The 23,266-nt window shown below is 43.3% G+C and overlaps 1 protein-coding gene across 2 annotated transcripts in view; it reads left to right on the top strand.

Annotated features, from left to right (window-relative positions):
• Nucleotides 1-23,266, top strand: part of dazap1 (DAZ associated protein 1) — a 45,296-nt gene that overhangs the window by 4,952 nt on the left and 17,078 nt on the right. For both annotated transcript variants that reach the window (XM_079844574.1, XM_079844575.1), the window contains exons 4-7: nt 1,049-1,114; nt 1,204-1,311; nt 1,468-1,516; nt 16,320-16,402. In XM_079844574.1, the coding sequence (XP_079700700.1) occupies nt 1,049-1,114; nt 1,204-1,311; nt 1,468-1,516; nt 16,320-16,402 (306 nt within the window). The remainder of the gene's footprint in view (nt 1-1,048; nt 1,115-1,203; nt 1,312-1,467; nt 1,517-16,319; nt 16,403-23,266) is intronic.

The following is a 23,266-nucleotide window of genomic DNA, read 5'->3' as shown; positions in this document are numbered from 1 at the left end:
ACAAATGGTTTGGTTTCTTACAAACGTTATTAACGTGGCTATAATTCTGGATGCTTATCATAACTACATCTCTGACGTTTATAACAAACCAAACAGTTTGAAAATTGGTCGAAAATTGCGCAAGTTATGGTTATTTAAAGCTCCACTGTGTGATATTTTCCCCCATCTAGTGGTGAACGGGTATATGACCATCCAGTGAATATTAGTTTCTGTTCCTCTCAATTCCAATATTTTAACTCCTACGGTGGCCGATTTAGTCCAAGATTAACATGGCTTCCAGCTCGACCTCGTCCACATTTGATGCCATCGAGTGTTAAAACGCCAAAGGCGAAGCTTGAATTTACGGGAATGTCCCTCTTTGGCTAATGTACTTTTAAGATGGAGGAGCAACATGGCGACCCGCATTCAAACCCTCACCCGTATGTGTTTACAATGGCATATTATAAACTTACCAGAATACTTCATTACTTGAAAGAAGTAAATATACATTAATGAGCACATATATTTTTGAAGTGTTTTTAGCTAAGAATAAACTAAAAAAAGTTACACAGTGTAGCTTTAAAAAGTGCACGCACCATTAAAACAATGTTAGGAGAGAGCGAGCTGACTGTGACAAGATGGCCGCCAGTTGAGGACGTCCACCTCCATTGGCCAGCAGCGGACGAGACATCTAGCCTTTATTATGTATATCTATGGATATGGCAGGAACTATACTCTCATTCCGGCGTAATAATCAAGAGCTGTGAGTGCAGCGGCGCAATGATATTACACAGCGGCTGAAAATAGTCCCAGTGTGAGCCGCTCGTCATGTTGGTTATGTTGACAGATTGTTTTGAGCGAGATGCTAACGGTCTAATCAGATTCAATGATCTATGCTAAGCTAATCTAAAAGGTGTAGACCCGGAGATCGGCTCAAAACGCTCAAACTCAACTTATTTAACTCTAGAGGAATAGTGGCGTGTTCCTTTAAAGACATTGCATCTTGTGACCCCAAAATCAAAGCCCTCTGCTCTTCTCCTGAATAAGTGTTCTCCGTTTATCCTCTCAGATCGACCCAAAGCCGTGCACGCCCAGAGGAATGCAGCCCGAGAAGACCCGAGCAAAAGACGGCTGGGTAAGAGCTCGCAAATGTGACGCCATGTTTGCTGTAATTCTTCCCTAACTCTAAAAATATTCTCTGTTTGAATTCTGTGTGTTTTTTAGAAAGGAAGCAAAAGCGACAGCAATAAATCTAAGAAGATATTTGTGGGTGGGATTCCTCACAATTGCGGTGAAGCTGAACTCAGGGATTATTTCAACAGATTTGGAGTGGTGAGATGGACCATTTATTAGTAATGTTTTGCCAGACGATCACATGAACTTGCTTATTTGATTAGTGACTAGTTGTTTTAAATCCACTGTATGTAATATGTGTTGTACATGATGGGTTGGTTTCGTCCTTCACTGGTCCTGTTCTCCCTTCTGAAGGTCACAGAGGTGGTAATGATCTATGATGCAGAGAAACAGAGGCCTCGAGGTAAACCACACATTCATATCTGCTCCCATTCAGTCTCTCTCTCACCTCATGCGCAAGACAAACTATTCCGACCCAAAGAGAAGAGAACATCACGCAGGCCATCTGTCCCTCTCCTGTGTGTGTGTGTGTGTGTGTGACGCTTGGTTTGGTGCGTCTCAACTCTTGCATGGTGGCGAGGCAAATCAGCAGCTTCCACATGACACGCACGCATTTGCATCAAACATGTGCAGTTCAGCTTCTTGCACATCTGCTTGTGTCTTAAAGGAGTAGTTCATCCCAAAAAACACACAAAAGGAGACATTTTAAAACATACATGTGTCATTTAACAAGCGTTCTGGGTGTGTATGATTGGGTTTGGTTAAAAAACAACCGATATTTAATGGATTATTTACTGAAAATCCTGACCATGGCCGTTGGTTTTCTGCGTGTTCGTTACAACATGTGTGTACATCAGCTGTACACTCGTTATTGCGGTGCATTGTGGGATTGAATGAGTGCACTCAGTAACGTCCACTATGGTTTCGGACACCACTACAAATGGCTGTGCCCTCAACAACATCACGTGTCGCGTTGCGTGAAGTAAGGACAAAAACATCACGTGTCGCGTTGCGTGTAGTTAGGACAAAAACATCACGTGTCGCGTTGCGTGTAGTTAGGACAAAAACATCACGTGTCGCGTTGCGTGTAGTTAGGACAAAAACATCACGTGTCGCGTTGCGTGAAGTAAGGACAAAAACACTCATTAACAGGGAAAAGACGCCTTTTATCACGTGTCGTGTCGCGTTGCGTGTAGTTAGGACAAAAACATCACGTGTCGTGTCGCGTTGCGTGTAGTTAGGACAAAAACATCACATGTCGCGTTGCGTGTAGCTAGGACAGAAACATCACGTGTCGCGTTGCGTGTAATTAGGACAGAAACATTGCGTGTCGCGTTGCGTGTAATTAGGACAGAAACATTGCGTGTCGCGTTGCGTGTAATTAGGACAGAAACATCACGTGTCGCGTTGCGTGTAATTAGGACAGAAACATCACGCGTTGTGTGTAGTTAGGACAAAAACATCACGTGTCGCGTTGCGTGTAATAAGGACAGAAACATCATGTGTCGTATTGCGTGTGGTTAGGACAGAATCATCACGTGTCTTGTTGCGTGTGGTTAGGACAGAAACATCACGTGTCGCATTGCGTGTGGTTAGGACAAAAACATCACGTGTCACATTGCGTGTAGTTAGGACAAAAACATCACGTGTCGCGTTGCGTGTAGTTAGGACAAAAACATCACGTGTCGCGTTGCGTGAAGTAAGGACAAAAACACTCATTAACAGGGAAAAGACGCCTTTTATCTCGTGTCGCGTTGCTTGTAGTTAGGACAAAAACATCACGTGTCGCGTTTCGTGTAGTTAGGACAAAAACATCACGTGTCGCGTTGCGTGTAGCTAGGACAAAAACATTGCGTGTCGCGTTGCGTGTAATTAGGACAGAAACATCACGCGTTGCGTGTAGTTAGGACAAAAACATCACGTGTCGCGTTGCGTGTAGCTAGGACAGAAACATCACGTGTCGCGTTGCGTGTAATTAGGACGGAAACATCACGTGTCGCGTTGCGTGTAGATAGGACAAAAACATCACGTGTCGCGTTGCGTGTAGTTAGGACAAAAACATCACGTGTCACGTTGCGTGTAGTTAGGACAAAAACATCACGTGTCACGTTGCGTGAAGTAAGGACAAAAACACTCATTAACAGGGAAAAGACGCCTTTTATCACGTGTCGTGTCGCGTGTAGTTAGGACAAAAACATCACGTGTCGTGTCGCGTTGCGTGTAGTTAGGACAAAAACATCACATGTCGCGTTGCGTGTAGCTAGGACAGAAACATCACGTGTCGCGTTGCGTGTAATTAGGACAGAAACATTGCGTGTCGCGTTGCGTGTAATTAGGACAGAAACATTGCGTGTCGTGTTGCGTGTAATTAGGACAGAAACATCACGTGTCGCGTTGCGTGTAATTAGGACAGAAACATCACGCGTTGTGTGTAGTTAGGACAAAAACATCACGTGTCGCGTTGCGTGTAATAAGGACAGAAACATCATGTGTCGTATTGCGTGTGGTTAGGACAGAATCATCACGTGTCTTGTTGCGTGTGGTTAGGACAGAAACATCACGTGTCGCATTGCGTGTGGTTAGGACAAAAACATCACGTGTCACATTGCGTGTAGTTAGGACAAAAACATCACGTGTCGCGTTGCGTGTAGTTAGGACAAAAACATCACGTGTCGCGTTGCGTGAAGTAAGGACAAAAACACTCATTAACAGGGAAAAGACGCCTTTTATCTCGTGTCGCGTTGCTTGTAGTTAGGACAAAAACATCACGTGTCGCGTTTCGTGTAATTAGGACAGAAACATCACGTGTCGCATTGCGTGTAATTAGGACAGAAACATTGCGTGTCGCGTTGCGTGTAATTAGGACAGAAACATCACGCGTTGCGTGTAGTTAGGACAAAAACATCACGTGTCGCGTTGCGTGTAGCTAGGACAGAAACATCACGTGTCGCGTTGCGTGTAATTAGGACGGAAACATCACGTGTCGCGTTGCGTGTAGATAGGACAAAAACATCACGTGTCGCGTTGCGTGTAGTTAGGACAAAAACATCACGTGTCACGTTGCGTGTAGTTAGGACAAAAACATCACGTGTCACGTTGCGTGTAGCTAGGACAAAACATCACGTGTCACATTGCGTGTAGTTAGGACAAAAACATCACGTGTCGCGTTGCGTGTAGTTAGGACAAAAACATCACGTGTCACGTTGCATGTAGTTAGGACAAAAACATCACGTGTCGCGTTGCGTGTAGTTAGGACAAAAACATCACGTGTTGCGTTGCTTGTAGTTTATACAAAAACATCACGTGTCGCTTTGCGTGTAACTAGGACAAAAACATCACGTGTCGCTTTGAGTGTAACTAGAACAGAAACATCAAGTGTTGCGCTGAGTGTAGTTAGGACAAAAACATCACGTGTCGCGTTGCGTGTAGATAGGACAAAAACATCACGTGTTGCGTTGCGTGTAGCTAGAACAGAAACATCAAGTGTTGCGCTGAGTGTAGTTAGGACAAAAACATCACGTGTCGCGTTGCGTGTAGATAGGACAAAAACATCACGTGTCACTTTGCGTGTAGTTAGGACAAAAACATCACGTGGCACGTTGCGTGTAGTTAGGACAAAAACATCACGTGTCACTTTGCGTGTAGTTAGGACAAAAACATCACGTGGCGCGTTGCGTGTAGTTAGGACAAAAACATCACGTGTCGCTTTGCGTGTGGTTAGGACAAAAACATCACGTGGCGCGTTGCGTGTAGTTAGGACAAAAACATCACGTGTCGCTTTGAGTGTGGTTAGGACAAAAACATCACGTGTCGCTTTGCGTGTGGTTAGGACAAAAACATCACGTGGCGCGTTGCGTGTAGTTAGGACAAAAACATCACGTGTCGCTTTGCGTGTGGTTAGGACAAAAACATCACGTGGCGCGTTGCGTGTAGTTAGGACAAAAACATCACGTGTCACTTTGCGTGTGGTTAGGACAAAAACATCACGTGTCGCTTTGCGTGTGGTTAGGACAAAAACATCACGTGGCGCGTTGCGTGTAGTTAGGACAAAAACATCACGTGTCGCTTTGCATGTGGTTAGGACAAAAACATCACGTGGCGCGTTGCGTGTAGTTAGGACAAAAACATCACGTGTCGCTTTGCGTGTGGTTAGGACAAAAACATCACGTGTCACTTTGCGTGTGGTTAGGACAAAAACATCACGTGTCGCTTTGCGTGTGGTTAGGACAAAAACATCACGTGGCGCGTTGCGTGTAGTTAGGACAAAAACATCACGTGTCGCTTTGCGTGTGGTTAGGACAAAAACATCACGTGTCACTTTGCGTGTAGTTAGGACAAAAACATCACGTGTCGCTTTGCGTGTGGTTAGGACAAAAACATCACGTGGCGCGTTGCGTGTAGTTAGGACAAAAACATCACGTGTCGCTTTGCGTGTGGTTAGGACAAAAACATCACGTGTCGCTTTGCGTGTGGTTAGGACAAAAACATCACGTGTCGCTTTGCGTGTGGTTAGGACAAAAACATCACGTGGCGCGTTGCGTGTAGTTAGGACAAAAACATCACGTGTCGCTTTGCGTGTGGTTAGGACAAAAACATCACGTGTCACTTTGCGTGTAGTTAGGACAAAAACATCACGTGTCGCTTTGCGTGTGGTTAGGACAAAAACATCACGTGGCGCGTTGTTTGTAGTTAGGACAAAAACATCACGTGTCGCTTTGCGTGTGGTTAGGACAAAAACATCACGTGGCGCGTTGCGTGAAGTTAGGACAAAAACATCACGTGTCGCTTTGCGTGTGGTTAGGACAAAAACATCACGTGGCGCGTTGCGTGTAGTTAGGACAAAAACATCACGTGTCGCTTTGTGTGTGGTTAGGACAAAAACATCACGTGTCACTTTGCGTGTAGTTAGGACAAAAACATCACGTGGCGCGTTGCGTGTAGTTAGGACAAAAACATCACGTGTCGCTTTGCGTGTGGTTAGGACAAAAACATCACGTGTCACTTTGCGTGTAGTTAGGACAAAAACATCACGTGGCGCGTTGCATGTAGTTAGGACAAAAACATCACGTGGCGCGTTGCATGTAGTTAGGACAAAAACATCACGTGTCGCTTTGCGTGTAGTTAGGACAAAAACATTGCGTGTAGTTAGGACAGAAACATCACGTGTCGTGTTGCGTTTAGATAGGACAGAAACATCACGTGTCGCGTTGCGTGTGGTTAGGACAAAAACATCACGTGGCGCGTTGCGTGTAGTTAGGACAAAAACATCACGTGGCGCGTTGCGTGTGGTTAGGACAAAAACATCACGTGTCTCATTGCGTGTAGTTAGGACAGAAACATCACGTGTCGTGTTGCGTGTAGATAGGACAGAAACATCACGTGTCGCGTTGCGTGTGGTTAGGACAAAAACATCACGTGTCGCTTTGCGTGTAGTTAGGACAAAAACATTGCATGTAGGCAGGACAAAAACATCACGTGTCGCGTTGCGTGTGGTTAGGACAAAAACATCACGTGTCGCGTTGCGTGTAGTTAGGACAAAAACATCACGTGTCGCGTTGCGTGTAGATAGGACAAAAACATCACGTGTCGCTTTGCGTGTAGTTAGGACAAAAACATTGCGTGTCGCATTGCGTGTGGTTAGGACAAAAACATCACGTGTCGCGTTGCGTGTAGATAGGACAAAAACATCACGTGTCGCGTTGCGTGTAGTTAGGACAAAAACATCACATGTCGCGTTGCGTGTAGATAGGACAAAAACATCACGTGTCACTTTGCGTGTAGTTAGGACAAAAACATCACGTGTCGCTTTGCGTGTAGTTAGGACAAAAACATTGCGTGTAGGCAGGACAAAAACATCACGTGTCGCGTTGCGTGTAGATAGGACAAAAACATCACGTGTCGCGTTGCGTGTAATTAGGACAAAAACATCACATGTCACGTTGCGTGTAGATAGGACAAAAACATCACATGTTGCGTTGCGTGTAGCTAGGACAAAAACATCACGTGTCGCGTTGCGTGTAGTTAGGACAAAAACATCACATGTCGCGTTGCGTGTAGATAGGACAAAAACATCACGTGTCACTTTGCGTGTAGTTAGGACAAAAACATCACATGTCACTTTGCGTGTAGTTAGGACAAAAACATCACGTGTCGCTTTGCGTGTAGTTAGGACAAAAACATCACGTGTCGCGTTGCGTGTAGTTAGGACAAAAACATAACGTGTTGCGTTGCGTGTAGTTAGGACAAAAACATTACGTGCCGCTTTATGTGTAGTTAGGACAAAAACATCACATGTCGGGTTACGTGTAGTTAGGACAAAAACATCACATGTCGCGTTGCGTGTAGTTAGGACAAAAACATCACGTGTCGCGTTGCGTGTAGTTAGGACAAAAACATAACGTGTTGCGTTGCGTGTAGTTAGGACAAAAACATCACGTGTCGCTTTATGTGTAGTTAGGACAAAAACATCACATGTCGGGTTACGTGTAGTTAGGACAAAAACATCACATGTCGCGTTGCGTGTAGTTAGGACAAAAGCATCACGTGTTGCGTTGCGTGTAGCTAGGACAAAAACATCACGTGTCGCGTTGCGTGTAGCTAGGACAAAAACATCACGTGTTGCGTTGCGTGTAGATAGGACAAAAACATCACGTGCCGCTTTATGTGTAGTTAGGACAAAAACATCACATGTCGGGTTACGTGTAGTTAGGACAAAAACATCACATGTCGCGTTGCGTGTAGTTAGGACAAAAACATCACATGTCGCGTTGCGTGTAGTTAGGACAAAAACATCACGTGTCGCTTTATGTGTAGTTAGGACAAAAACATCACGTGCCGCTTTATGTGTAGGCAGGACAAAAACATCACGTGTCGCGTTGCGTGTAGCTAGGACAAAAACATCACGTGTCGCGTTGCGTGTAGCTAGGACAAAAACATCACGTGTCGCGTTGCGTGTAGCTAGGACAAAAACATCACGTGTTGCGTTGCGTGTAGTTAGGACAAAAACATCACGTGTTGCGTTGCGTGTAGTTAGGACAAAAACATCACATGTCGCGTTGCGTGTAGATAGGACAAAAACATCACATGTCGCGTTGCGTGTAGTTAGGACAAAAACATCACGTGTCGCTTTATGTGTAGTTAGGACAAAAACATCACGTGCCGCTTTATGTGTAGGCAGGACAAAAACATCACGTGTCGCGTTGCGTGTAGCTAGGACAAAAACATCACGTGTCGCGTTGCGTGTAGCTAGGACAAAAACATCACGTGTCGCGTTGCGTGTAGCTAGGACAAAAACATCACGTGTTGCGTTGCGTGTAGTTAGGACAAAAACATCACGTGTTGCGTTGCGTGTAGTTAGGACAAAAACATCACGTGTCGCGTTGCGTGTAGTTAGGACAAAAACATCACGTGTCGCGTTGCGTGTAGTTCGGACAAAAACATCACGTGTCGCGTTGCGTGTAGCTAGGACAAAAATGTTGCGTTGCGTGTAGATAGGACAAAAACATCACATGTCGGGTTACGTGTAGTTAGGACAAAAACATCACGTGCCGCTTTATGTGTAGTTAGGACAAAAACATCACATGTCAGGTTACGTGTAGCTAGGACAAAAACATCACGTGTCGCGTTGCGTGTAGCTAGGACAAAAACATCACGTGTCGCGTTGCGTGTAGCTAGGACAAAAATGTTGCGTTGCGTGTAGATAGGACAAAAACATCACATGTCGGGTTACGTGTAGTTAGGACAAAAACATCACGTGTCGCTTTATGTGTAGTTAGGACAAAAACATCACATGTCGGGTTACGTGTAGTTAGGACAAAAACATCACGTGTCGCATTGCGTGTAGCTAGGACAAAAACATCACGTGTTGCGTTGCGTGTAGTTAGGACAAAAACATCTTGTGTTGTGTTGCGTGTAGTTAGGACAAAAACATCACGTGTTGCGTTGCGTGTAGTTAGGACAAAAACATCACGTGTCGCGTTGCGTGTAGTTAGGACAAAAACATCACGTGTCGTGTTGCGTGTAGTAAGGACAAAAACATCACGTGTCGCGTTGTGTGTGGCTTGGACAAAAACATCACGTGTTGCGTTGCGTGTAGCTAGGACAAAAACATCACGTGTCGCGTTGCGTGTAGCTAGGACAAAAACATCACGTGTTGCGTTGCGTGTAGCTAGGACAAAAACATCACGTGTTGCGTTGCGTGTAGCTAGGACAAAAATGTTGCGTTGCGTGTAGATAGGACAAAAACATCACGTGTCGCGTTGCGTGTAGCTAGGACAAAAACATCACGTGTCGCGTTGCGTGTAGCTAGGACAAAAACATCACGTGTCACGTTGCGTGTAGCTAGGACAAAAATGTTGCGTTGCGTGTAGATAGGACAAAAACATCACATGTCGGGTTACGTGTAGTTAGGACAAAAACATCACGTGTCACGTTGCGTGTAATTAGGACAAAAATGTTGCGTTGCGTGTAGATAGGACAAAAACATCACATGTCGGGTTACGTGTAGTTAGGACAAAAACATCACGTGTCGCGTTGCGTGTAGCTAGGACAAAAACATCACGTGTCGCGTTGCGTGTAGCTAGGACAAAAACATCACGTGTCACGTTGCGTGTAGCTAGGACAAAAATGTTGCGTTGCGTGTAGATAGGACAAAAACATCACATGTCGGGTTACGTGTAGATAGGACAAAAACATCACATGTCGGGTTACGAGTAGCTAGGACAAAAACATCACGTGTCGCGTTGCGTGTAGCTAGGACAAAAACATCACGTGTCGCGTTGCGTGTAGCTAGGACAAAAATGTTGCGTTGCGTGTAGATAGGACAAAAACATCACATGTCGGGTTACGTGTAGTTAGGACAAAAACATCACGTGTCGCTTTGTGTAGTTAGGACAAAAACATCACATGTCGGGTTACGTGTAGTTAGGACAAAAACATCACGTGTCGCGTTGCGTGTAGCTAGGACAAAAACATCACGTGTTGCGTTGCGTGTAGCTAGGACAAAAACATCACGTGTTGCGTTGCGTGTAGTTAGGACAAAAACATCACGTGTCGCGTTGCGTGTAGCTAGGACAAAAACATCACGTGTTGCGTTGCGTGTAGTTGGGACAAAAACATCACGTGTTGCGTTGCGTGTAGTTAGGACAAAAACATCACGTGTTGCGTTGCGTGTAGCTAGGACAAAAACATCACATGTTGCGTTGCGTGTAGTTGGGACAAAAACATCACGTGTTGCGTTGCGTGTAGTTAGGACAAAAACATCACGTGTTGCGTTGCGTGTAGTTAGGACAAAAACATCACGTGTTGCGTTGCGTGTAGCTAGGACAAAAACATCACGTGTTGCGTTGCGTGTAGTTAGGACAAAAACATCACGTGTCGCGTTGCGTGTTATTAGGACAAAAACATCACGTGTTGCGTTGCGTGTAGTTGGGACAAAAACATCACGTGTTGCGTTGCGTGTAGTTAGGACAAAAACATCACGTGTCGCGTTGCGTGTAGCTATGACAAGAACACTCATTAACATGGAAAAGACGCCTTTATAGTGTGTCGTCGCGCCGGCGTGTGTAGTTAGGACAAGTGTTGTTAGTGCTGTGGTTCACTCCGACTCGCTCAGGAAAAGCACAAGTTGAGAGAAATAAAAATTACGCAACATAAAATGTAACCCATGTTAATTTATCCGTTGTATTCATCGTAAGTTATTGCGTTCGCATCTGTCATTCGGACTGGTTAAATTACATACACTGATAGTTTTTTGGGGGGTTTCTAGTCGTTGTATTTCACGTCGCGTTTTTACTAATCTTGGCGAGAAGGAGTAAACCGGTGCTAATAGAGTATATCGAATAGAATCCCTATCGTATACACCCAGAACACGTGAGTACTGTGTCACATGGGATCATTCTGTGATACTTCAGTATTTGGAATAGAGCTCTGCATAGATATTACATTTTTCTGTTCCATGGGATTTTTTTTTGATCATTTTAAGTTTTGCGCAAACCTCCACTTTTTTTACATTTTAAAATTGTAATGCATTATGGCTGAGACCTTTAGACATGACAGGCCATGACCCGGTCCAGCTGAAGAACTAAAGTGAAGTGTGACTGAATAACAAGCCATCTCATTGGCCGTCCATGTCCTCCCGAAAACCGTTTGCTCTGCTTTTACGGTTTAAACGCGCAACGCTTCCCACCCTTTCACTCTCATTGGGCACACATGGAATAGTTTGTCATGTGAACATTTGTACCGAATCACTGAAATTAATTTCTATTAACCTTTAGACATTTAAATAAGTTTTTTTTTGTAACATTTACATTTGATTGAGCTACAAAATGAGTGTTTATTGCAATGTAGTACACTTAAGTAAGCCCTTTCTATCTTTCTTTTTATGTCCCTGTTTTTCCTTGTCAAGTGTTTGAATGCATTAACGTTTCTCCTGAGCTATGTCTGTTTTTTCTTGTAGGATACAGTACAGATAGTGGCACCACACAGATTAAGGCCTGGTGTGAAACACACGTTTCTCTGGTGTAAACACGGCTAGTGCTCATCCTCACACACTAATACTGCCGAACACACTTGCTTTTGAGAGATGTTTGCATTAAGCTCTTCTTAAAGGGTTCGTTCAGCCAAAACTGTAAATTGTGTCATTAATGACTGAGCCTCATGTGGTTGGACACCCGTCAGACCTCCGTTCATCTTCAGACACAAATGAAGATATTTTAGTGTAAATCTGATGCTCTGAAAGGCCTCCATTGGCTCAACTTTACACTCTCAAGACCCTTAAAAGACACTAAAGACTAAAGTTACAAAGTCCATCTCACTACAGCGGCTCTACAATAACTTTATGAAGACGAGAATAGTTTCTGTGCGCAAAAAAACCCTAAATAACGACTTATATAGTGATGACGATTTCAAAACACGGCCTCATGAAGCTTCGAAGCGTTATGAATCAGTGAGTCGATTCAGCGGTTCAGAGCGTTATGAATCAGTGAGTCGATTCAGCGGTTCAGAGCGTTATGAATCAGTGAGTCGAATCAGCGGTTCAGAGCGTTATGAATCAGTGAGTCGAATCAGCGGTTCAGAGCGTTATGAATCAGTGAGTCGAATCAGCGGTTCAGAGCGTTATGAATCAGTGAGTCGATTCAGCGGTTCAGAGCGTTATGAATCAGTGAGTCGAATCAGCGGTTCAGAGCGTTATGAATCAGTGAGTCGAATCAGCGGTTCAGAGCGTTATGAATCAGTGAGTCGATTCAGCGGTTTGAATCGCCAAATTTCAGCAGTTTGGCGGTTTGACACGCGATCCGAAACATAATTCGACTCACTGATTCATAACGCTTAACCGATGAATCGACTCACTGATTCATAACGCTTCGAAGCTTCATGATGCCGTGTTTTGAAATCGTCATCACTATATAAGTCGTTATTTAGGGTTTTTTTGCGCACAGAAACTATTCTCGTCTTCATAAAGTTATTGTAGAGCCGCTGTAGTGAGATGGACTTTGTAACTTTAGTCTTTAGTGTCTTTTAAGGGTCTTGAGAGTGTAAAGTTGAGCCAATGGAGGCCTTTCAGAGCATCAGATTTACACTAAAATATCTTCATTTGTGTCTGAAGATGAACGGAGGTCTGACGGGTGTCCAACCACATGAGGCTCAGTCATTAATGACACAATTTACAGTTTTGGCTGAACTAACCCTTTAATAGCATAATTACACACTGTCTCGCTGTTAAAGGCAGGTTTGTGTTAGTAGATTTACGGATACAGAACTTCACTCCACAGTTTTCTTGACTGCAATTGGGATGGGCCATCAATTACTAGTTTTTGTGCGAATGGAAATGTGAATTAAATCGGAGAAGCAGCTTCACAGAGAGGGTTTCTGAGTGCTGTGCATTAGCGCCGGTGCAAAACACTCTTCATGAAGTTGTGTCTGTAAATTCATCACCAGTTATCGAAGTATCGCTTGTGCAAATTCACCGCCTTTAAGAATAAATTCACTTTAGATGCTGTTTTTCAGCATCTTGTGCTTTGAGTGTTACATTTTTAAAGGAACACGCCACTATTTTCTCATTCTCCGACTCCTCTAGAGTTAAACAGTTGAGCGTTTTGAGCCGATCTCCGGGTCTGCACTGTTAGCATAGCTTAGCATAGATCATTGAATCTGATTAGACCGTTAGCATCTCGCTCAAAAATGACCAAAGAGTTTCCATATTTTTCCTATTGAAATAGAATAGGAACGCAATAATTCTGACTAAAATATACATATTTCTTAAATATTTATTGTTGGACAATATGTGGAATTTTAAACCTACAAGTAAGTATATTTTTATGAAAGTGACCATTATAATGGCGTAATCAAATAAAAGCTTTCATTTTTTAGTTCAGTGAATTATTCATTTTGTTTTTAGATTGTAATGTTAGAATGTAATGTGATGTGATTTTAACCCACTTTTTGCACCTAATATTTTGCATAGCCAACATTACATTCACTGTATTTGTTCATAGCCTTGAATATCAACATTGTTTTTAGGACATCATTGGGCAAGATGTGAAATAAAATTATTATTACAATAAATACAGATTTTTTTAGTATAATGGTCGTTAGTTAACTTCATTAGTAAACATGAACTAATAATGAACTGCACTTATAAAGCGTTTATTAATCTTTGTTAATGTTAATTTCAACATTTACTAATGCATTATTATAATCTTGTTAACATTAGTTAATGCAGTGTGAACTAACATGAACAGCTGTATTTATATTAACTAACGTTAACAAAGATGAACAAATACAGTAACAAATGTACTGCTCATGGTTAGTTAATACATTAACTAATGTTAACTAATGACCATTATTCTAAAGTGTTACCTTTTATTTTACCTTAAAATGACATTGACTTAATTTGATTTAAAAAGCACCTGCTGTAGCATCTTAGTTTTTTTCGTTGCACTAAACATTATTTGATTTTTGGAACAATTATATACTTTGGTTTTATTTAATTTCACTGGTAAAGACTTTTTTTCTTTACACTGAATTTAAAAACAAATGCTGATTTAAGGAACATCTTTGTTTGGATTGCAGAATATGCAGATGTTGCCTTTAATTTCACCTTTCAATTTAATTTCAATTAAATTTCTTGTTAATTTCAGATTGCGGACTTGTTTTCATTAGCCAAAAGCCAATTTAGCCTGTTAGATACCAAATAAACATCTTGTTCATGTATACTTTCATTCTTTTATTGTGTAAAAAAAAAAAAAAAAAAAAAAAACGGAAATCGGTATTAGAATCGGCCAGTTTTCTTGAAAAAAATCGGTATCAGAATCGGCCATGTAAAATCATGATCGGTGCATCACTAGTCATTTTTGAGCGAGATGCTAACGGTCTAATCAGATTCAATGATCTATGCTAAGCTATGCTAACAGTGCAGACCCGGAGATCGGCTCAAAACGCTCAACTGTTTAACTCTAGAGGAGTCGGAGAATGAGCCTGATTTCAATAATAGTGACGTGTTTTCCTTCATAAAGTCCCCAATAAGTTCTTCTAAACGACCCAATGACTAGTCAATTTAGATCGTCTGTTGAGTTGAAATCGACTTTTAAAAGCCTCCATCACTGGCAACCTTCTTCTTTAATGAAACCAGGCCTGCTGATGTTGATGAAGGGCAGGTTGGGTATATTTAGTCCTCATTTAGACAGATGGTTCTGCTCCAAATACTGTACGAATCCTCAGATCTCTTCAGTCTCAAAGGACGTGCAATCGGAATCAGGTTAGATCCCAAAGTGGAGATTCTCGCAGCCCAGTTCTGCCACAGTTATCTGATCTGACAGAAACTAGTTCACACTGGTGGATCTGGCGCAGCTAAACTGGGCGGCTGGCGTCTTATCGCGCGAGTGACCTTGGATAGTTTTGACCCCTCTGAGTTTTGAGCATTAACTGGGTTTACACCACACGAGAAACTGGGCTGCATTAAATGTTTCACAGATATCCTTATATCCTTGTGGTGCTTTTTGTTCTTTAATCTTCTCTTGGTTTGCCCAAAGTATGGCATTTTGGGAAGCTTCGAGAAAACCAGTAAAATGACCTGTAGTGTTAATAATCATGTTATGCATTGATAATTGTGGTTGCTGCTCGCATTTGTTGTGTAAGATCGGGGTGGTGATGAAACCGAGGTTCGGATGAAACGTAAAAGGCAGAATTTTGGCTTAAAGGGTTAGTTCAGCCAAAAATGTAAATTGTGTCATTAATGACTGAGCCTCATGTGGTTGGACACCCGTCAGACCTCCGTTCATCTTCAGACACAAATGAAGATATTTTAGTGTAAATCTGATGCTCTGAAAGGCCTCCATTGGCTCAACTTTACACTCTCAAGACCCTTAAAAGACACTAAAGACTAAAGTTACAAAGTCCATCTCACTACAGCGGCTCTACAATAACTTTATGAAGACGAGAATAGTTTCTGTGCGCAAAAAAACCCTAAATAACGACTTATATAGTGATGACGATTTCAAAACACGGCATCATGAAGCTTCAGAGCGTTATGAATCAGTGAGTCGATTCAGCGGTTTGAATCGCCAAATTTCAGCAGTTTGTCGGTTTGATACGCGATCCGAATCATTCGACTCACTGATTCATAACGCTCTCTGAACCGCTGAATCGACTCACTGATTCATAACGCTTCGAAGCTTCATGAGGCCGTGTTTTGAAATCGTCATCACTATATAAGTCGTTATTTAGGGTTTTTTTGCGCACAGAAACTATTGTCGTCTTCATAAAGTTATTGTAGAGCCGCTGTAGTGAGATGGACTTTGTAACTTTAGTCTTTAGTGTCTTTTAAGGGTCTTGAGAGTGTAAAGTTGAGCCAATGGAGGCCTTTCAGAGCATCAGATTTACACTAAAATATCTTCATTTGTGTCTGAAGATGAACGGAGGTGTGACGGGTGTCCAACCACATGAGGCTCAGTCATTAATGACACAATTTACATTTCCTGAAACCTGAACTAAGCTTGTAAGTTATCGGCGGTTAATCATTAAATGTGCCCAGGGTTAAAGTATCGATTGCGTAATGCTTCTGTCCTCTCGGCCTCCACCTGTGATCTTTCCGGGTGACCCGATGATGTCATCCGAACCTCAGGTGCCCCCCCACCCCATCCCTCTTATGTTCTTCTAGCTGTTCTGTCCAACACCTGCTGCTCTGTTGACTTTTGGTCGTTGGCTAGGTTTTGGATTTATTACTTTCGAGGCCGAACAATCAGTGGACCAGGCTGTCAACATGCATTTTCACGACATCATGGGCAAAAAAGTGTGTAGTTGTAGTTTTATTTTCCCCTACAACAGAAACTAAAGCTTGGGCGACCAAACACGCGCACACACACGAATTGGCGTTTAACATCATTTTTATAAATCTCTTGTTCGTGTTCGTCGCCCAAGGTTTGGTTCATTCGGACCTCTCCTTTAGGTGCTGTATAAAAGTAATCAAATTGCTATTAGTATTGAATTATAAGGGAGCTTCTATTAGCACTCACCTAAAGAACTGGTTGTTTTTTCTTTTCTTTTTTTCTTTTATTCAGGTTACTATTTGAGTAGGCAAAGAGAAATCTCAATTAAGTGACCTCAATTGTCTGAATCTCCATACTGTGTCTGTTAGTGTCCTCCAAACGGGCTTTGGGCGGGTCAGATTATTGTCCTAGGTGTGTTTCGAGGGATAGCGTGTGGCGTGTTATCTCACTTCACCAGCTCTGCTGAAATATCTCTCCCAGCATGGCCGCTTTGAGGAAGGATCTGCATTCTGAGAATATAACGCCAGCATTTCTCACACACTTTGACGAACGGTCTCATGCGTTCAGTTGTGTGGGTCTGGTCTCCCGAGGCGTTTCCTTGCTCCGTCATGAATGCTCTGTGCTGATTTAAAGTGAAAAACCACTTCCAGCAAGTTTGCTCAAGACCCCAGAATAGCTTTGTAGCTTCTGTCCTACATTGAGTTTGTTCCCTCCTTGACTTCCTGGAGGAATCAGGTGCTACAGTACCTGGGCTATTGTTCTTCGCATGACATTATTTCATTGGGGCTTTGAGGCGGGGGCTTTATAAAATTAGAAACTGGAGCATATCAAACTGTGTACCAAATCCCAGCTCTATTGGACTAAGGCCTCCCATCACTCTGATGCCCGCGGGACGAGGGGGGGCGTGTTTCAGATTCCAGGATTGCAGACCACTCGCTCAAACTCATAGCTAATTAGGTCGACAGTGAGAGAGGAGGAGAGAGGCGTTACTTTTATGCTGCTTTCCAACGGAAAAATATCGTCTCATGCTCTTGATGCAAGGTGACCCCAATAACTCACCCCCTTTAGAGTCTCACGTCTATTTCTGGATCTCCGCTTTAACTGGAGTGAAACTTCCCTCCGTGTGTCCGTTATTAAATCTGAGTAGCAGGTCATCGGCTTAATTGACTAATTATATAATTAGTGGTAATTGCTAAGGCGAGCATCCCTATTACAGTCAGATGTGTTTTAAGCCCTATTCGCAGGGGATTAGTTTTATCTGGGCACCTCGTGTGATTTAGAAATTACTCCCCACATCTGAGTTTTGCGTGGCGCATTCGCACGGGATAAGCTGTGATTTTACTCGAATTTACTGACTTATCTCCCGGATATGATGTCAAGACTAGTTTTTTCGTTTTAGATATAGCTGTATGAAATTATAAACAGATGTATCGATATAATTTTGATTGTTTTATAGTAATAAAAATAACTTAGTTTAGTTAGAGAACAGACGCTACAATTAAAAACTGAACTGAGCTATATAAAAACAATATACGGCGGAAGATTCAGTTTCAAAGCTAAATGTAAACTGTTCTATTTTTGTGTTTTTCATTAAGAATAATATTAAACACACCATTCAAGCAATTTACTCCCAACTTGGTGCTCATTCTAAAGTGAAAGTATAATCCGCGCGGCCGCGCTGGAGTTCATAACGGTGCGCATTATATGCAGCCTAGCTCCATTCTTCGTGAAAGATAAAGATAGAAATGCGCACCGGAAACAAAAACCTTGCAAAAATTATACACAATCCGCCTAATCCCGGCCAAATCACAGATGCCGATTCGCACGGGACTAATATTATCACAGGACCTCGGTGTTCTGCGAAATATGGAAGGTAATTTGCGGGGGAATTTTTACTTTACAAATTACAGACATGGCCGATTCGCACAGGATTAAGATCAGAGACATTCTCTGCAATTATTACAAATCACCAGAGGTCCCCAGATAATACTAATCCTGTGCGAATAGGGCTTTAGTCGATCGGATAAAACTGCATCTAGTTGGACGCTTGAACGTTGGACGCGAAAATCGAGCGAAATAGACTCGCGTTCAAGGCGCTCCAGGAGAAATATGTCATCAAACTCCACTCTGCCTCTTTTCATTTTCATTAAAAATATATATTAAACATTAATAGCCACACAAATGTGGTCCAGGCAACGCCTACATTATCTAAATTATATCTGATGTTTAACCACCACAGACACAACTCCACACACACACCAGATCACATGTTCAACTCCACACACACACCAGATCACATGTTCAACTCCACACACACACCAGATCACATGATCAACTCCACACACACCAGATCACATGTTCAACTCCACACACACACCAGATCACATGATCAACTCCACACACACCAGATCACATGATCAACTCCACACACACACCAGATCACATGTTCAACTCCACACACACACCAGATCACATGTTCAACCCCACACACACACCAGATCACATGTTCAACTCCACACACACACCAGATCACATGTTCAACTCCACACACACACCAGATCACATGTTCAACTCCACACACACACCAGATCACATGTTCAACTCCACACACACCAGATCACATGTTCAACTCCACACACACACCAGATCACATGTTCAACTCCACACACACACCAGATCACATGATCAACTCCACACACACCAGATCACATGTTCAATTCCACACACACCAGATCACATGATCAACTCCACACACACCAGATCACATGTTCAACTCCACACACACACCAGATCACATGTTCAATTCCACACACACCAGATCACATGATCAACTCCACACACACCAGATCACATGATCAACTCCACACACACCAGATCACATGTTCAACTCCACACACACCAGATCACATGTTCAATTCCACACACACCAGATCACATGTCCAACTCCACACACACCAGATCACATGTCCAACTCCACACACACCAGATCACATGATCAACTCCACACACACCAGATCACATGTTCAGCTCCACACACACCAGATCACATGTTCAACTCCACACACACCAGATCACATGTTCAGCTCCACACACACCAGATCACATGTTCAACTCCACACACACCAGATCACATGTTCAACTCCACACACACACCAGATCACATGTTCAACTCCACACACACCAGATCACATGATCAACTCCACACACACCAGATCACATGATCAACTCCACACACACCAGATCACATGATCAACTCCACACACACCAGATCACATGATCAACTCCACACACACCAGATCACATGTTCAATTCCACACACACCAGATCACATGATCAACTCCACACACACCAGATCACATGTTCAACTCCACACACACACCAGATCACATGTTCAACTCCACACACACCAGATCACATGATCAACTCCACACACACCAGATCACATGATCAACTCCACACACACCAGATCACATGATCAACTCCACACACACCAGATCACATGTTCAACTCCACACACACCAGATCACATGTTCAACTCCACACACACCAGATCACATGATCAACTCCACACACACCAGATCACATGTTCAACTCCACACACACCAGATCACATGATCAACTCCACACACACCAGATCACATGATCAACTCCACACACACCAGATCACATGATCAACTCCACACACACCAGATCACATGATCAACTCCACACACACACCAGATCACATGTTCAACTCCACACACACCAGATCACATGATCAACTCCACACACACCAGATCACATGTTCAGCTCCACACACACCAGATCACATAATCAACCCCACACACACCAGATCACTTGTCCAACTCGACACACACCAGATCACATGATCAACTCCACACACACCAGATCACATGTTCAACTCCACACACACCAGATCACATGATCAACTCCACACACACCAGATCACATGTTCAGCTCCACACACACCAGATCACATAATCAACCCCACACACACCAGATCACTTGTCCAACTCGACACACACCAGATCACATGATCAACTCCACACACACCAGATCACATGATCAACTCCACACACACCAGATCACATAATCAACCCCACACACACCAGATCACTTGTCCAACTCGACACACACCAGATCACATGATCAACTCCACACACACCAGATCACATGATCAACTCCACACACACCAGATCACATGATCAACTCCACACACACCAGATCACATGATCAACTCCACACACACCAGATCACATGATCAACTCCACACACACCAGATCACATGATCAACTCCACACACACCAGATCACATGATCAACTCCACACACACCAGATCACATGATCAACTCCACACACACCAGATCACATGATCAACTCCACACACACCAGATCACATGATCAACTCCACACACACCAGATCACATGATCAGCTCCACACACACCAGATCACATGATCAACTCCACACACACCAGATCACATGTCCAACTCCACACACACCAGATCACATGATCAACTCCACACACACCAGATCACATGTCCAACTCCACACACACCAGATCACATGATCAACTCCACACACACCAGATCACATGATCAACTCCACACACACCAGATCACATGATCAACTCCACACACACCAGATCACATGATCAACTCCACACACACACCAGATCACATGTTCAACTCCACACACACCAGATCACATGATCAACTCCACACACACCAGATCACATGTTCAGCTCCACACACACCAGATCACATAATCAACCCCACACACACCAGATCACATGTCCAACTCGACACACACCAGATCACATGATCAACTCCACACACACCAGATCACATGTTCAACTCCACACACACCAGATCACATGATCAACTCCACACACACCAGATCACATGATCAACTCCACACACACCAGATCACATGATCAACTCCACACACACCAGATCACATGATCAACTCCACACACACCAGATCACATGATCAACTCCACACACACCAGATCACATGTTCAGCTCCACACACACCAGATCACATAATCAACCCCACACACACCAGATCACATGTCCAACTCGACACACACCAGATCACATGATCAACTCCACACACACCAGATCACATGTTCAACTCCACACACACCAGATCACATGATCAACTCCACACGCACCAGATCACATGATCAACTCCACACACACCAGATCACATGATCAACTCCACACACACCAGATCACATGATCAACTCCACACACACCAGATCACATGATCAGCTCCACACACACCAGATCACATGATCAACTCCACACACACCAGATCACATGTCCAACTCCACACACACCAGATCACATGATCAGCTCCACACACACCAGATCACATGATCAGCTCCACACACACCAGATCACATGATCAACTCCACACACACCAGATCACATGTCCAACTCCACACACACCAGATCACATGTCCAACTCGACACACACCAGATCACATGTCCAACTCCACACACACCAGATCACATGATCAACTCCACACACACCAGATCACATGATCAACTCCACACACACCAGATCACATGATCAACTCCACACACACCAGATCACATGATCAACTCCACACACACCAGATCACATGTCCAACTCCACACACACCAGATCACATGTCCAACTCGACACACACCAGATCACATGTTCAACTCGACACACACCAGATCACATGTTCAACTCCACACACACCAGATCACATGATCAACTCCACACACACCAGATCACATGATCAACTCCACACACACCAGATCACATGATCAACTCCACACACACCAGATCACATGATCAACTCCACACACACCAGATCACATGATCAACTCCACACACACCAGATCACATGATCAGCTCCACACACACCAGATCACATGATCAGCTCCACACACACCAGATCACATGTTCAACTCCACACACACACACCAGATCACATTTTCAACTCCACACACACCAGATCACATGTTCAACTCCACACACACCAGATCACATGATCAACTCCACACACACCAGATCACATGTTCAACTCCACACACACACACCAGATCACATGTTCAACTCCACACACACCAGATCACACGTTCAACTCCACACACACCAGATCACATGTTCAGAGAGGAGCCCTCTTTAGAAACCACAGATTTGAGCTTTAATCAGTGTTGAGGAAAGTTACTTTGAAAAGTAATTTATTACAATATTGCGGTACTCCCTTAAAAAGTAACTAATTGAGTTACTTAGTTACTTTTTAAGAAAAGTAATGCATTACATTACTTTTGCGTTACTTTTTCTCACCTGGGCTTGTTTTAGTTTTTTTATAACAAAAAAATTATATTTTTGTGCAACGGTAAAGACCTCTTCATACCAAAATGTAAATAATAAGCCCCAGGCTGAGGTAAAAATGCAGATTCCCGCATGAACACTAGAGGGCGCAGCTCTGGATAATGGAGAAGAGATGCAGGAGAAAAAAGTTTTACCAATAAAAACAGTAATCTAGTAATCTGCGTAAAGAACGCCGGATCTGCATCATATTCTCACGCATGCGTCGTGGAGACACACACGGAAGACAAGAACAAGTTGGATAAAGGTGTTATTTTGGGGGTTTTTTGCGCACAAAAACTATTGTCGTGGCATCGTAAAATTATTGTAGAGTCACTGTGGTGAGATGGACTTTGTAACGACGTTTTTAGTGCCTTTTATGGGTCTTGTGAGTGTAAATGTACTGAATGCCAATGGAGGCCTATCTGAAGCCTTTCTCAGCATCAGCTTTACACTAAAATATCTTCATTTGTGTCTGAAGATGAACGGAGGTCTGACGGGTGTCCAACCACATGAGGCTCAGTCATTAATGAC

This window comes from Gobio gobio, assembly GCF_949357685.1.
Source record: "Gobio gobio genome assembly, chromosome: 19".
Taxonomy (NCBI): Eukaryota; Metazoa; Chordata; class Actinopteri; order Cypriniformes; family Gobionidae; genus Gobio; species Gobio gobio.
Note: the sequence above shows the minus strand (reverse complement) of the source record. Positions and strands in the feature narration are given on the sequence as shown.